The sequence below is a fragment of the Schistocerca serialis genome, chromosome 10 (genome assembly GCF_023864345.2).
Source record: "Schistocerca serialis cubense isolate TAMUIC-IGC-003099 chromosome 10, iqSchSeri2.2, whole genome shotgun sequence".
NCBI lineage: Eukaryota > Metazoa > Arthropoda > Insecta > Orthoptera > Acrididae > Schistocerca > Schistocerca serialis.
This window is the reverse complement of record NC_064647.1, coordinates 116,906,617-116,923,852: the sequence shown is the minus strand read 5'-3', so window position 1 is coordinate 116,923,852 and position 17,236 is coordinate 116,906,617. Positions and strand designations below refer to the sequence as shown.

The 17,236-nt window shown below is 45.1% G+C and overlaps 1 protein-coding gene across 2 annotated transcripts in view; it reads left to right on the top strand.

Annotated features, from left to right (window-relative positions):
- Positions 1-17,236, top strand: part of LOC126425310 (probable 4-coumarate--CoA ligase 1) — a 531,967-nt gene that overhangs the window by 370,415 nt on the left and 144,316 nt on the right. For both annotated transcript variants that reach the window (XR_007576280.1, XM_050088290.1), the window contains exon 3: positions 3,152-3,496. Coding sequence is in view for 1 of the 2 variants with exons in the window: in XM_050088290.1 (XP_049944247.1) it covers positions 3,152-3,496 (345 nt within the window). In the remaining variant the exon portion in view is untranslated. The remainder of the gene's footprint in view (positions 1-3,151; positions 3,497-17,236) is intronic.

Below are 17,236 nucleotides of genomic sequence, written 5' to 3'. Positions count from 1 at the left end.
GCTGTTCTCATTTCTACTACTTCTCATTACCTTCGTCTTTCTCCGATTTACTCTCAAATCGTACTGTGTACTCATTAGACTGTTCATTCCGTTCAGCAGATCTTTTAATTCTTCTTCACTTTCACTCAGGATAGCAATGTCATCAGCGAATCGTATCATTGATATCCTTTCACTTTGTATTTTAATTCCACTCCTGAACCTTTCTTTTATTCCCATCATTGCTTCCTCGATGTACAGATTGAAGAGTAGGGGCGAAAGGCTACAGCCTTATCTTATACCCTTCTTAATACGAGCACTTCGTTCTTGATCGTCCACTCTTATTATTCCCTCTTGGTTGTTGTACATATTGTATATGACCCCTACTTTTTTTCAGAATCTCGAACAGCTTGCACCATTTTATATTGTCGAACTCTTTTTCCAGGTCGACAAATCCTATGAAAGTGTCTTGATTTTTCTTTAGCCTTGCTTCCATTATTAGCCGTAACGTCAGAATTGCCTCTCTCGTCCCTTTACTTTTCCTAAAGCCAAACTGATCGTCACCTAGCGCATTCTCAATTTTCTTTTCCATTCTTCTGTATATTATTCTTGTAAGCAGCTTCGATGCATGGGCTGTTAAGCTGATTGTGCGATAATTCTCGCACTTGTCAGCTCTTGCCGTCTTCGGAATTGTGTGGATGATGCTTTTCCGAAAGTCAGATGGTATATCGCCAGACTCATATATTCTATACACCAACGTGAATAGTCGTTTTGTTGCCACTTCCCCCAATGATTTTACAAATTCTGATGGAATGTTATCTATCCCTTCTGCTTTATTCGACCGTAAGTCCTCCAAAGCTCTTTTAAATTTCGATTCTAATACTGGATCCCCTATCTCTTCTAAATCGACTCATGTTTCTTCTTCTATCACATCAGACAAATCTTCACCCTCATAGAGGCTTTCAATGTGTTCTTTCCGCCTATCTGCTCTCTCCTCTGCATTTAACAGTGGAATTCCCGTTGCACTCTTAATGTTACCACCGTTGCTTTTAACGTCACCAAAGGTTGTTTTGACTTTCCTGTATGCTAAGTCTGTCCTTCCGACAATCATATCTTTTTCGATGTCTTCACATTTTTCCTGCAGCCATTTCGTCTTAGCTTCCCTGCACTTCCTATTTATTTCATTCCTCAGCGACTTGTATTTCTGTATTCCTGATTTTCCCGGAACATGTTTGTACTTCCTCCTTTCATCAATCAACTGAAGTATGTCTTCTGTTACCCATGGTTTCTTCGCAGCTACTTTCTTTGTACCTATTTTTTCCTTCCCAACTTCTGTGATGGCCCTTTTTAGAGATGTCCATTCGTCTTCAACTGTACTGCCTACTGCGCTATTCCTTATTGCTGTATCTATAGCGTTAGAGAACTTCAAACGTATCTCGTCATTCCTTAGTACTTCCGTATCTCACTTCTTTGCGTATTGATTCTTCCTGACTAATGTCTTGAACTTCAGCCTACTCTTCATCAGTACTATATTGTGATCGGAGTCTATATGTGCTCCTGGGTATGCCTTACAATCCAGTATCTGATTTCGGAATCTCTGTCTGACCATGATGTAATCTAATTGAAATCTTCCCGTATCTCCCTGCCTTTTCCAAGTATACCTCCTCCTCTAGTGATTCTTGAACAGGGTATTCGCTATTACTAGCTGAAACTTGTTACAGAACTCAATTAGTCTTTCTCCTCTTTCATTCCTTGTCCCAAGCCCATATTCTCCTGTAACATTTTCTTCTACTCCTTCCCCTACAACTGCATTCCAGTCACCCATGACTATTAGATTTTCGTCCCCTTTTACATACTGCATTACCCTTTCAATATCCTAATACACTTTCTCTATCTGTTCATCTTCAGCTTGCGACGTCGGCATGTATACCTGAACTACTGTTGTCGGTGTTGGTCTGCTGTCGATTCTGATTAGAACAACCCAGTCACTGAACTGTTCACAGTAACACAGCCTCTGCCCTACCTTCCTATTCATAACGAATCCTACACCTGTTATACCATTTTCTGCTGCTGTTGATATTACCCGATACTTATTTGACCAGAAATCCTTGTCTTCCTTCCACTACACTTCTCTGGCCCCTACTATATCTAGATTGAGCCTTTGCATTTCCCTTTTCAGATTTTCTAGTTTCCCTACCACGTTCAAGCTTCTGAAATTCCACGTCCCGACTCGTAGAACGTTATCCTTTCGTTGATTATTCAATCTTTTTCTCATGGTAACCTCCCCCTTGGCAGTCCCCTCCCGGAGATCCGAATGGGGGACTATTCCGGAATCTTTTGCCAATGGAGAGATCATCATGACACTTCTTCAATCACAGGCCACATGTCCTGTGGATACACGTTACGTGTCTTTAATGCAGTGGTTTCCATTGCCTTCTGCATCCTCATGTCGTTGATCATTGCTGATTCTTCCGCCTTTAGGGGCAGTTTCCCACCCCTAGGACAAGAGAGTGCCCTGAACCTCTATTCGCTCCTCTGTCCTCTTTGACAAGGCCGTTGGCAGAATGAGGCTGACTTCTTATGCCGGAAGTCTTCGGCCGCCAATGCTGATTATTTATCAAGGGGGTAAATTATGCTGCCACAAAAGTCTTTGGTCACTTACCTAATAGCATCAAAAGGCTGACTGATAGCCATATAGCATTTAAAAGGAAATTAAAAGAATTTCTTAATGGCAACTCCTTCTACTCATTAGATGAATTTTTGGATATAGTAAGTGGGTAATTTCCCCAACCCCCACAAAAAAATTAAAAATATTGAGTGTCATGTAATATTTTGTGTAATGTAATATCTTGTATAGACACCTTTTATTAACCTGGCATGTTCCACATCATTACGAAGTGTCGTATTCATGATCTATGGAACAAGTACTAATCTAATCTAATCTATATTAGAGCGCCATATCGACTAATCGTTGTTGTAATGACCGTCATCAATCGAGATTTCGCCATATCGATTAATCGATGTTACAAAGATCGTCCAGTAAAGAGACTTAAAAAAATCTGTTGCAGGTTTAACTGTTAATCTGTGTAGCCCACATTCAGAAGAATGTGGGAATCCCCGTAGAGTGCGGTAGAGTTGGCAACCCTAGCAGCCCGCGCTGCGCGGTGTGTTGCAGAGGAGGTGTGCCGGCAGTTCCGGGACAGCGGCGTGCGCTGCCTGGTGACGACGTTCTCGCGGCTGGTGCCCCTGGAGGAGGTGCGCCAGCAGCTGGGCCCGCGCTTCCGCGGCACCATCGTGGTGGACGGCGGCGCGCCCGGCGCGCACAACTGGAGCCGCCTGCTGTCGCGGGCCTCCCCCGTGGCGCTGCCGCCGCCGGGGAAGCCCCAACAGCTCGCAGTGCTGCCATACTCCAGCGGCACCACCGGCCTGCCCAAGGGCGTCTGCCTCTCCCACTACAACCTGGTCGCCAACCTGCAGATGTTCAACCATCCCAGGCTGCTCTTCTTCCAGCCCACAACAGGTCAGCTCAGTTACACTGCTTCTGTACTTCTTCACTATTTGATCAATAATATCCGCACACCTAGTAAAACTAAGGCCCGTGACAAGATGACAGTGCGCCTGGCGGCTGCCATGTTGGCCAAAGGGCTTGAGTGCCACAGATAAAATACTCAAAGTCAGAGACATTACGTGTAGTTCAAGGTCACGCGATGCCTAGCGCGAAACCAAGTCCAACACATGTCAGAAAGTAAATCGTGATTATTTTTTTAAAAAGGCAAAGATAAGGAAAGGAGATAAGGAACTTTATTGTCTACAATACAACATACAGTCACCATTGATCTTTATTTTACAATTGCCATTTCCGACTTTGGCCCAAATAAACAGATATTCATCAGCATTTAATTTCCTCTTCTTCCTGGTAGACAAAGTGAATGGCATGCTGGGAACCCATGTACCATAAGGCTGTCTAGTCAACAGTCCTGTAGACTCAGCAATACTCCAAGTCTTCCAAGCAATAATATTGGCATCTGGAAAAGCTTCAAGGCCACCATAGTCTGCATGCTTGCCCCAAACAATAGCCAGTGTCAGCCATGTACTGCCTCCAAACACTGCTTGTACATCACAGGTGAAATTAACACATTGGGACCCCCAATTAATTGCCGCCAGTGACGACGCCATACATGTCGCAGAGGCATTGCTGAGGCATGTTAACACAAGTTAACTTTGAAATCCACACACTCATGTTCCTGGCAGAAGGTTCATGGAACCTCCTTGGAGCTATCTCTCTACCGGCCCACCCTCAAACGGCGTGCAGGAATGGCGAAGACTTAAAGCTTTCTGTGTGAGCTCTGATTTCTCTTATTTTAATTACAATGATCATTACTCTCCATGAAGGTGGGCACCAACAAAAAATTACTTTAAAAAATAATAATCAATATACAGTGTCCGCAACTCGCGGTCTTGCGGTAGCGTTCTCGCTTCCCACGCACGGGGTCCCAGGTTCGATTCTCGGCCTTGTCAGGGATTTTCTCTGCCTCCAGATGACTGGTTGTTGTGTGTCTTTCGTCATCATTTCATCCTCGTTCACTCTCAAGTCGCCGTAGTGGCGTTAAAGAACTTGTGGAGCGGCAGCCGAGCCGCCCTGCGATGGGTCTCTTGGCCACTGATGCCGTACGCTCGTTATTAATATACAGTAATGAAATTTCGGAATACATTTGTCTCGGTAACACATTTAGGTGATTAAAGTTGCAATATTACAGGTTAATGTGAGCACGAAGTAAGCCGTGGCAAATGTGAAATGCTGGAACATTAATAACCAGTGTCACTGTGAGAATGTTGAATGTGAGCATTCAAATGTGTATGCATTGTGTTGTACGTGTGCTAGATGTCATTTTATGGAAGAAGTTCGACGCTTGTCGCACTCGGTCAGTCGAGACAGGGAAGGTTAATGACGGTTCTGGATGACACACGAGTTGTCGTCCAATGATGACCCGTCTGTGATCGATATATCGACACTTAGCAGAGCGTGCTGGGTTACAACAGCGGTATGTGGCCGGGCGTTATCCTGTTGGAAAACACCCCCTGGAATGGTGTTTGCGAGTAGAAGCACAGCAAGTCGAATCACCAGATTGACGCACAAATCTGCAGTCAGGTTGCGTAGGATAACCGTGAGAGTGCTCCTGTTGCCAGACGAAATCACACCCCAGACCGTAACTCCAGGTGTAGGTCCAGTGTGTCTAGCATGCAGACAGGATCGTTGCAGGCTGTGAGCTGGTCTCCTAACCAGCACACAGCCATCACTGGCACCAAGCCAGAGCTGGCTTTCATCAGAAAATACGACAGATCTTCACCCTGCCCTCTGTCGCTTGACACTACACCGAGTCACAAATGGCTGTGGTTTAGGGTCAGTGAAATGCACGCTACAGGGTGTCTCGGTAGTGCCACGTGGCCATCCAAAAACGCAGTCTTTGGTTTGCTTTCCCCACCACAGTATATATGTGCCTTGTCATGTGACTAGGGCCTCCTGTCAGGTAGACAGGCGATTTGACGCCACTTCGGCGACTTGCGCATGGATGGGGATGAAATGATGATGATTAGGACAACATAACACCTAGTCCCTGAGCGGCGAAAACCTTCGACCCAGCCGGGAATCGAACCTGTTCCCTTAGGACTGACATTCTGTCACGCTGACCACTCAACTACTGGGGGCGGAAATTATGTATGTAATCGTTCCACAGGGTTGTAGCCTCTCCCTGGTGTCATTCAATCTGTATATTGAGCAAGCAGTGAAGGAAACAAAAGAAAAATTCGGAGTTGGTATTAAAATCCATGGAGAGGAAATAAAAACTTTGAGGTTTGCCGATGACATTGTAATTCTGTCAGAAACAGCAAAGGAGTTGGAAGAGCAGTTGAACGGAATGGATAGTGTCTTGAAAGGGGGATATAAGATTAACATCAACAAAAGCAAAATGAGGATAATGGAATGTAGTCGAATTACGTCGGGTGATGCTGAGGGAATTAGATTAGGAAATGAGACACTTAAAGTACTGAAGGAGGTTTGCTATTTGGGAAGAATAATAATTGATGATGGTCGAAGTAGAGAGGATATAAAATGTAACCTGGCAATAACAAGGAAAGGGTTTCTGAAGAAGGGAAATTTGTTAACATCGAGTATAGATTTAAGTGTCAGGAAGTCGTTACTGAAAGTATCTGTATGGAGCGTAGTCATGTATGGAAGTGAAACATGGATGATAACTAGTTTGGACAAGAAGAGAATAGAAGCTTTCAAAATGTGGTGCTACAGAAGAATGCTGAAGATTAGATGGGTAGATCATATAACTAATGAGGAGGTACTGAATACGATTGTGGAAAAGAGAAGTTTGTGGCACAACTTGACTAGAAGAAGGGATCGGTTGGTAGGACATGTTCTGATGCATCAAGGGATCACCAATTTAGCATTGGAGGGCAGTGTGGAGGGTAAAAATCGTAGAGGGAGACTAAGAGATCAATACACTAAGCAGATTCAGAATGATGTAGGTTGCAGTAAGTACTGGGAGATGAAGAAGCTTGCACAGGATAGAGTAGAATGGAGACCTGCATCAAACCAGTCTCAGGACTGAAGACCACAACAACAACAACAACAACAACAACAACAATCGTACCACTTTTAGTTATTCGTGATTGTAATCCCTAAGTATTTAGTTTAATTGACAGCCTTTAAATTTGTGTGATTTAACGTGTAACCGAAATTTAGCTTCTCTCAGGAACGGGTAGAAGAATCGAGTTGAAATTGATGTTGCATTCTAAAACCTACGGTCCCTTAAGTGATGTAAAAAACGTAAGCTTCTAAGTCAATGAAATCAAAATGTACGCCCATTTATGTCACATAATTTGACAGTCGGAAACTCACCCATCAAAATCTGCAGAGTACATCCCGTTGACCTAGAATCACGCAATTTGGCAAGGATCAGTGTTTAACATTACATGAAAAGGAAAAGAAAGCCTTTTTAGCAGTCATTTGGATCACCTCACACGTTTAATTATTTGGAGTCAATTGCCACTTTTCACACCAAACAGATATCTTATTTAAATAATTTTGCAATAGGTTCTAATCTTCTGATGGAAATGGAAATGCTGTGTGGCTAGGGCCTCCCATCGGGTAGACCGTTCGCCTGCCGCAAGTCTTTCGATTTGACGCCACTGTGGCGCCTTGCGTGTCGATGGGAATGAAATGACGATGATCAGGACAACACAACACCCAGTCCCTGAGTGGAGAAAATTTCCTACCCAGAAGGGAATCGAACCCGGGCCGATAGGTATGACAGTCCGAAACACTCACCACTCAGCTACCAGAGATGGACACATCTTATGATTCCAGAATGAGATTTTCACTCTGCAGCGGAGTGTGCGCTGATATGAAACTTCCTGGCAGATTAAAACTGTGTGCCCGACCGAGACTCGAACTCGGGACCTTTGCCTTTCGCGGGCAAGTGCTCTACCAACTGAGCTACCGAAGCACGACTCACGCTCAGTACGCACAGCTTCACTTCTGCCAGTACCTCGTCTCCTACCTTTCAAACTTTACAGAAGTTCTCCTGCGAACCTTGCAGAAGGTAGGAGACGAGGTACTGGCAGAAGTGAAGCTGTGCGTACTGGGCGTGAGTCGTGCTTCGGTAGCTCAGTTGGTAGAGCACTTGCCCGCGAAAGGCAAAGGTCCCGAGTTCGAGTCTCGGTCGGGCACACAGTTTTAATCTGCCAGGAAGTTTCACATCTTATGATGATTTTACGTGACGATAAATTACAGCATAATCTGCAAGAAATCTAAGAAACCTGCTCAGATTGTCTCCTAAATCATTTATATAGATTACGAATAGCTGAGAGCTATTGGGGAACGCCAGATGGCACTATTGTTTTGCTCGAGGACTTTCCGTCAGTTACTGTGACCTTCTTGACAGTAAATCACGAATACAATCGTATAAGCGAGACGATACTCCAGAGGTATGCAGTTTGATTAGGAGTGGCTGTGAGGAATGGTGTCAAAAGCCTTCTGAAGATCTAAAAATATGGAATGAGTTTGACATCCCCTGTTGACAGCACTCATTACTCCATGAGAATAAAGGGCTATTCGTGTTTCACAAGAACGATATTTGGCTGTTTGTCAATAGATCGTGTCCTTCGTGGTAATGCGTAATGTCAGAGCACACTACGTGTACGAGCCGAGCATGATGACCACCCGTTTAATAACTTGGTGGTCCATCTTTTGAAGACTATATGTCACCGATTCTGGGCGTCATGGATTAGACAATTTGCTGGTAGGTTTGTGGAGGTATGTCGCACCAAATGTCCACGCACAAGTCACGTAATTTCCTTAAACAGTGGGCTGTTGATTAGTGTACGTACTGATGGTGCCTGATAGTGACGCAAATGGGTTCGATTGGATTCACATCAAGCGAATCTTGTAGCCAAGACACCAATGTGAGTACACTATCACGCTCCTCAAACCTCCGTAGCACGGTTCTGGCTTTCAGACATGGAAAGTTACACTGCTGAAATATGGCAGCCACTGGGGAAGACATCAAGCATGAAGGGATGTAGGTGGTTAGCAGCTGTCAGCGTATCTTCGACTACTACCACAGTTCCCATGTCGCCAATGGCTTCCATTTTTCTGCCGAGAAGACGGTATGTATTAACTTCTGGCGCTATAAAGAGTTTCTCCCACCGTCCTTACATCTCGGTCCCGTCGCTCTCCCATTCGTGGAGACAACAAAATTTTTAGGTCTTACATTTGACAGGAAACGTAGCTGGTCCCCACATGTGTCATATTTGGCTGCCCGTTGTACCCGTTCTCTAAATGTCTTCCGCGTTCTCAGCGGTACGTCGTGGGGAGCGGATCGAACCGTCCTACTTCGCCTCTATCGGTCGATTGTCCGCTCAAAGCTGGATTATGGGAGATTTGTATACTCCTCTGCACGGCCGTCCATCTTACGCCACCTCAACTCTATACAGCATCGGGGGTTATGTCTTGCGATCGGAACGTTCTATACAAGTCCCGTCAAGAGTCTTCATGCTGAAGCCGGTGAATTGCCACTAACCTGCCGTCGCGATATACTGCTTTGTCGGTATGCCTGTCGGCTATTGTCAATGCCCGACCACCCGTCTTATCGTTCCTTTTTTGACGACTGTCTCGACCGTCAATACGGGTTGTATGTCTCTGCCCTGCTACCCCCTGGAGTTCGCTTTCGTCGCCTCCTTCAGCACCTTGTTTTTTCACTCCCTGCAACCTTTAGAGTGGGCGAGAGCCAAACGCCACCTTGTCTCCAGGCTCAGGTTTGCGTTCACCTTGACCTCAGCTTGCTCCCAAAGGAGGTTACCCAAGCTTCGGTATACCACTCATGGTTTGTCGAACTTTGTTCGAAGTGTATTAATACGATCTTCATTTATACTGATGGCTCTAAGACCAATGACGGTGTCGGGTATTCTTTTATTGTCGGGGCATACAGTTTCAAATACCGGCTCCATGGCCATTGTTCGGTCTTCACAGCTGAGCTATTTGCCCCCTATCAGGCTGTTCTTTACATCCACCGCCACCGACATTCTGCTTATGTCATCTGCTATGATTCCCTGAGCGCCATCCAGAGCCTCAGTGATCCGTGTCCGGTTCACCCTTTCGTGCACCGGATCCGACGCTCTCTTCAGCAGCTGGCGGACGACAGTTCTCCGGTTAGCTTTATGTGGGTTCCTGGCCGTGTCGGTATCCCTGGGAACGTAGCTGCAGATGGCGCGGCCAAGGCTGCGGTCCTCCAGCCCCGGACAGCTTCTTGTTGTGTGCCTTCATCTGATTTTAGCAGGGTCATTTGTCAGCGCATTTTATCGCTGTGGCATGTCGATTGACCTACACTTACTGAAAACAAGCTTCGGGCCTTGAAACCTCTCCCCACGGCTTGGACGACCTTCTCGGCGGGAGGAGGTCGTTTTGGCCCGGTTACGGTTTGGGCACTGCCGGTTCAGCCATCGCCATCTGCTGACGGCTGCGCCGGCGCCGTTCTGCCCATGTAGGCAATTGCTGACGGTACGCCACATTTTAATGTTCTGTTCGCATTGATCTTAGCGTGCCTGCCATGTACTCTGGATGACATTTTAGCGGATGACCCAGGAGCAGCTGCTCGCGTTCTTAGTTTTATCCACTTGACAAACCTGTCTAAGGACATTCGATTATGCTGTTTTCTTCTAATCCTTTGCCTGTTTATGTGTTGTCCATTTTAGTTGCTGTTTTAACCTTGTGCCTCGCAGTGGATTCATAACTTAGTATAGGCGCTAATGACCACTGTAGTTGTGCGCCCTAAAACCACAAAAAAAAGTTCCCATGTGAGTGCAGCAGGATGTCTCCCATTGCATGATACTGCTCCCACAAACCTGGGTCGTTGGCACGGTGCACATTTCTAACCGCCGTTCGCGTGGATAACGGCTTTTGTCGAGCCGACCATCGACCAAGTGTGGCTGAAACGTGAGTCGTCCGACGAGACGACACGTTTCCATCGATCCACAGTCCAATCTCGACGCTCCCCTGGCCACTGCAATCGTAGCTGACGATGTCGTTGGGCCAACGCGTGAACACACAGGCGTCATCTGCTGCAGACCCCCATGTTCAACAGCGTACGATGAATGGTGTGCTCTGAAACACTTATGCGTGCACCAGCATTGTACCGGAACTCTTTCGGGAGACACAGTACAGATCACCACCTACCCTGCTCTACAGAGCAGGCAAGCCTCCAAATTTCACGTTCTGTCAAGAGTCTGGACCATTACCGCCCAGTAGTAGTTTCACTGTCATTCTACAGTAGCACTTGAACTTCGACCACCGTTTTCTAGATACTCGTTCACAAGCTCTGGATAGTAATACAAAGGTCACTCCAAAAGAAATGCACACTATTTTTTTTAATCCATCTTTTATTCTACATGTTTGAAAGTTTTACAGTGTGTAGATACATCCTTTAGGAACAATATTTTCATTTCTCCACATAATTTCCGTCCCCCTCAACTGCCTTACGCCATCTTGGAACCAGCGCCTGTATACCCACATGGTAAAATTCTGGACCAACCTGTTGGAGCCACTGTTCGGCAGCGTGCACAAGGAAGTCATCATCCTCAAACCTTGTTCCACGAAGACACTCTTGCAGTTTCCCAAAGAGATCATAGTCACATGGAGCCAGGTCAGGACTGTAAGGACGAGTGTTTCAGTTTTTTGACTAACATGTGGCCGTGCACTGTCGCGCAACAGCAAAACATCCTGCTTTTGCCGATGTGGTCGAACACGACTCAGTCGAGCTTGAAGTTTCCTCAGTGACGTCACATATGCATTAGAATTTATGGTGGTTCCACTTGGCACAATGTCCACAAGCAAGAGTCCTTTGAAATCGAAGAACACCGTAGCCATAACTTTTCCAGCAGAAGGTGTGGTTTTGAATTTTTTTTTTTTTTTCCTTGGGTGAATTTGCATGATGCCGCTCCATTGATTGCCTCTTCGTCTCTTGTGAAAAATGATGGAGCTATGTTTCATCACCTGTCACAATTCTCCCAAGAAATTCATCTCCACCATTCTCATACTGTTCCAAAAGTTCGCTGCATACCGTTTTTCTTGTTTCTTTGTAAGCCACTGTCAACATCTTAGGAACCCACCTGACACAAACCTTTTTTAACGCCAATACTTTGAGTATTCTCCAAACACTTCCATCCCCTCTCCCGACGTAGCGTCACAATTCGTTCACTGTGATGCGTCTGTCAGCAGTCACCAATTCGTTAACTCTCTGCACATTGTCTGGAGTGTGTGCAGTACGAGGCCTGCCGCTGCGAGGACAATCCTCAATATTGCCGTGCCCGCTTTCATCACGTAACCTGCTTGCCCACCGACTGACTGTACTGCGATCTACAGCAGCATCTCCATACACTTTTTTCAACCTCTTGTGGATGTTTCCCACTGTCTCATTTTCACATCACAGGAATTCTTCGACAGCACGTTGCTTCTGATGAACGTCAAGTGTAGCAGCCATCTTGAAGACATGCTGTGACAGGGCCACTCACGGGAACAGGTTGAACTAAGTTTGAAAACAAGCGGGAAGGATGTATCCACACACTGTAAAACTTTCACACATGCGGAATGAAAACTGTATTTTTACAAAAATAACATTTCTTTTGGAGTGACCCTCGTAATACCACTTTTGTCGCAGTCGCTTATGCCGGTAGCTTTCCCCATTCGCGGCCTTTGTCATCAGTAGAATGATTCCCCATCCACTTATATTCATTCCTTACCGTGTCACACTCCCGCAACACCACCATCCAAGATCCACCCTCGCGGTGGGCACTGCTCATAATGCTTTGGCTTATCAGTGCATACAGTCTAAAATCCTACTGCAAATCGGCGTTAGCGGTACAGGCCTCTAATTCAGCGGTTTACTCCTACTTGATTTCTTGGGTCTTGGTGTGACTTGTTAAACTTTCAAGTCTTTAGATACAAATCTTTCGACGAGCGAGTGGCTGTATATGCTAGCTAAGTATGGATCTGCAGTATCAACATACTATAAATTATGAGTCCCTTTGGAAGTCAGATATGGAAACTGGTGAGATTGAATAAGAGTTGCGAGGTGCCGGGGCTAGCAGTACATTTAACACTAAATTCTTCGAGAATCTTCATATATATATGATGCTCTAAGCCCCTCCTATTCTAACTCCAACTTTTGCTGTTGCACATGGATTAAAAAGAAACGCGAACTGACTGTAATAGACCCTGCAAGTGGAGTAGAAAAGAGTTTGGCACCTGCAATAATTTAGTTTGATAGACATTAATTAAATAAAGGGAAGTTTCAGTAACGTAGTGAGAAATGAAGGGGTTGCTCTACCAATTAACTGAATGAAAGTTCTGTCCAAAATAACAATATGATTTATTATGACTAAACTCAAAATAATAAACAAAACACATGAAACATTTACAATACATCAAATTGGCTCAAATTGGATACTCAAATAAATGCTGTGAAGGTGAAATTGTCCCTAAACTAGATTGTGACATTTATGACGAAGTGGTATGTGGAGCCAATTCCTTGTAACTCAAATCTTAAGAGAAAACACACAGCCAACCCAACATTAATTGCTGTTACCCAAGACAGAACAAAGTTAGAAAAAGACGAACAGGTGCGCTCTGCTGAGCTCTGATTATCACCTAGGAAAATCCCTGTCCGCCGGTGCTGCGGACATACATTAGCAAACTGTCTTCTTAACTGCAAGAACACGATCCGGCGTACCGGAGGCGATGGCTGGTTGCTTCGACGTCCTGTCGTGGTGATGATAATGTCGCGAGTATAGCCCGAAACTAGTTATCCTGGTTTGGTTGTTCCAGACTAAAGACTTCCTAGCAATACAAATGCGCCTCTAGGGAGACGAAGAAGGCTCGCCACACAATCACTGACGGTACAGTGATTGATTTTAACAAGCGAAGTCACACTGTAACTCCGATACAGTCGACTTTAGCCAAAACTGGTCAAGACAGACAACATAGGCCGCTTGTACGCAGAACGCTCAATTGCCAACTGTACTCGGAAAGTTACGTTGAAGCCAAAACTTCAGCAACTTCGTCAAACAGTTACAATTAAATAAAAGTATATTAGACAAACAACGGAAAGCAGGCTGTCCAGAGCAGCGAGAGCTCAGTCTTGTAACCTACTCTGACCGAAAGGCGAGAGCCGACTACCCACAAGAGCACCCATACAAACCGAACACAGAACATTCCCGCCCCCAGGACAGTGGCCGTGGTTAACCATTCCAATCAGCAACTCGAAAACTGGCGGAAAATTCCACTCTATTGCCAGAGCACTACCATTCTACCAATGGAGATTCTTGGCGCCAATTTCTGCGCCGATTTTGCTACGTCACGGAGCTATGCCCTGAGCAAGCCAATCACAGTTACTATACGGCAGAAAACGCGGGAATTTGCGCGCCAAGGCTGCTTGGGAACACAAGTCATTCCCACGCCTCGCTGGTAGCCCACCAGAAAGTGTTTTCGCTAAGTTTCTGCGAAGTAACGTGACCTCTAGCCCAGCCGCTACTTCAGGCCCCTCCGGGCGTGTCTTTTGACAATGTCGGCGTCTGGAAAGCATTCACTCGACTCCCTCACACCCGTCGGCTTACCCTTTCAAGATCGGCAGTGCCCGCCTGTCACCGGACCAGCTGGGTGATGAGAGACGCTGCGTGGGAAGTCCACGTGTGAAGGAATGGCAACTTTTCACAGCATGCAATTAGAGAGGAAAATCGTAAGATATAAATATGAGAGGGGGCTCATGCCACCTCTCAGAGTCTCTGACCATCCTTTTCACCAAACTGTCGTCTTGTAAAGTTGTGTCCCCTGCGCAGAAGACAGTTCTTCTGTCGTGGGATCTTCTTCGGTGGAGACTGCTATGCTGTCAAAAAAAAAAAAAAAAAAAAGTAATAATAATAGTAATAATAATAATAATAATAAGAGAGAGAGGTCATCAGTCCCCTAGAACTTAGAACCACTTAAACCTAACTAACCTAAAGGCATCACACACATACATGCCCGAGGCAGGATTCGAACCTGCGACCATAGCGGTCGCCCGGTTCCAGACTGTAGCTCCTAGAACCACTCGGCCACCTCGGCCGGCTTATGCCATCAATTCGAACTGTGACTGGGCTACCTGTGGGATGACACTTGCCCAGGTTAGTCTCTGTATCTACAGAGAGCAAGATGTGTAGTACTGACAATTATGGTAGGCGACACTTCTCATTAATGTATCCTGTTCGGTTATTATTCAAAAATGGCTCTGAGCACTATGCGACTTAACTTCTGAGGTCATCAGTCGCCTAGAACTTAGAACTAATTAAACCTAACTAATGTAAGGACATCAGACACATCCATACCCGAGGCAGGATTCGAACCTGCGACCGTAGCTGTCACTCGGTTCCAGACTGTAGTGCCTAGAACCACATGGCCACTCTGGCCGGCTTATTATTCAAATATTCACACATTTACACTGTCTTCTAAAACACTTGACATAGCTTTCTTAATTGTATGGTAACTTTTCCATCCAACTTCCGAAATATGATTCACATGTCCTGCTTTCTGGTACACACTAGACACAGTGAGTATTACATATTCACAACTAAGTTACACCCTTTATCAGTAAACTCTTCCGGGCTAAGTTGCCGTGGTCGATCTGTAGAACTTCTTCTCCCTGACGTTTCGTTCTCAACTACGGAGAACATCTTCTGAGGTGAGTCGACGACTGGCTGCTAGGAGCTGGGGCCGCCGCTTATATAGATATCGTAGGGGGCGCCACCACACGTCACATGGCATCGATGTGCAGCTATCTCTGGCTATCGTCTATTCTCTCGATTGCAGGCAATCGATTGTCACGTGATTGATGCAACGTCGACCGCCATATCTTATCCAATTTTAATCCTTCTTCTTTACGATTAAAATTGTATTGATGTTTGTGGATTTCAATTGCCTCTCTATACATACGTGTATAATAGTGCGACGTCCTCGCTAGCACGCTTGTTTCACCAAATTTTATGTCGTGATCTCCATCCTTAAAAACATGTCCCGCTACTGCCGATTTGTCGATATGTCCCAAGCGACAGTTTCTTTTGTGCTCCGTCAACCGTGTATTGATGCTTCTTTTTGTAGTTCCTATGTAAACCCTGCCGCAACTACACGGAATTTTATATACCCCTGGGGTGGCTAGGGGGTGACGAGCATCTTTTGTTGATCTTAGGCATTCACTAATTTTCTTAGTAGGTCTAAAAATGGTCTCTACCTGAAACTTGGCTAGTACTTTTCCAATGCGATCCGTGATATTATGGATGAACGGAAGAAATACTTTTCCAGCTGATGGTTGTTGCTGTCTCCTATTTTTAGGCATTTTTCTATTTGGGTGAAGTGCTCGATTAATCTGGTTTTTTGTATAACCATTTTTCGCAAAGGCCATTCGTAAATGATTTAGTTCTTCTTGTAGGTAGCCTGGTTCACAAATATTATTGGCCCTATCCACTAGTGTTTTTATGACCCCCCTCTTTTGCCTAGGGTGGTGGTTTGAGTTCTTATGGAGGTAGCGATCAGTATGTGTACCTTTCCTGTAGACCTTATGGCCTAAGGTCCCATCCGCCCGTTTGATAACTGATACATCCAAGAAGTTAAGTTGTCCATTCTTCTCCTTCTCCATAGTAAATTTAATCTTTGGGTTGATGCTATTTAAGTGTACCAGAAAATCATTCAAGTCTTATTCCTCATGATTCCATATTACAAAGGTATCATCCACATACCGATACCACTTCGAGGGGCTTTTTTTTGGCCGACTGCAATGCTTGATGTTCAAAATATTCCATGAATAAATTCGCAATTGCGGGACTTAGGGGGCTTCCCATGGCTACCCCATCGATCTGTTCATAAAATTCACCATTGTACTGAAAATAGGTTGAGGATAGACAGTGTTGGAACAAGGCTACTATATCAGTAGGGAACATATTGGCTATATGGGAGAGAGCTTCATCAACTGGAACCATCGTGAACAAAGACACTATATCAAAACTGACAACTATGTCATTAGAACCGACAGTAATTTCCCTCAATTTTTCAATGAAGTGTAGAGAGTTTTTAATATGACTCTCAGTTTTGCCTATGTGAGGTTGTAACAAAGAGGCAAGGTGTCTGGCTAGTTCTTGGGTAGGAGCTCCAATTGCGCTGACTACTGGTCTCAAAGGAACATCAGGTTTATGTATCTTTGGTAATCCATATAATCTCGGAGGATAAGCCTCCGTTTCACAAAGATACTTTTTAACTTCTGTAGGAATTGAAGACTGTTTTATCAGACGCTTGGTGGCATTCAGCACATTCGTTGTGGGATCCTTTTTCAACTTCTTGTATGTGCTGGGTTCCAGGAGATCACTGATCTTCTTGTGATAATCCTCAGTATTCATTAAAACAGTAACATTTCCCTTGTCAGCGGCAACTATAATAACATTCTTGTCTGCATTGATCTCCCGCAATGCCTTCCTTTCCCCTTGAGACAGATTGCTGCTGGGCGGCTTAGCTTTGCGTAATATCCTGGAAGTTTCCATTCTAATTTCATTAGCAGAATATGATGGTAACTGACGAATTCCTGCCTCTATATTAGCAATAATGTCCTCCACAGGAATCTTGGATGGAGTTATTGCAAAATTCCCTCCTTTAGACAGAACAGAAAGTTCTTCCTTAGAC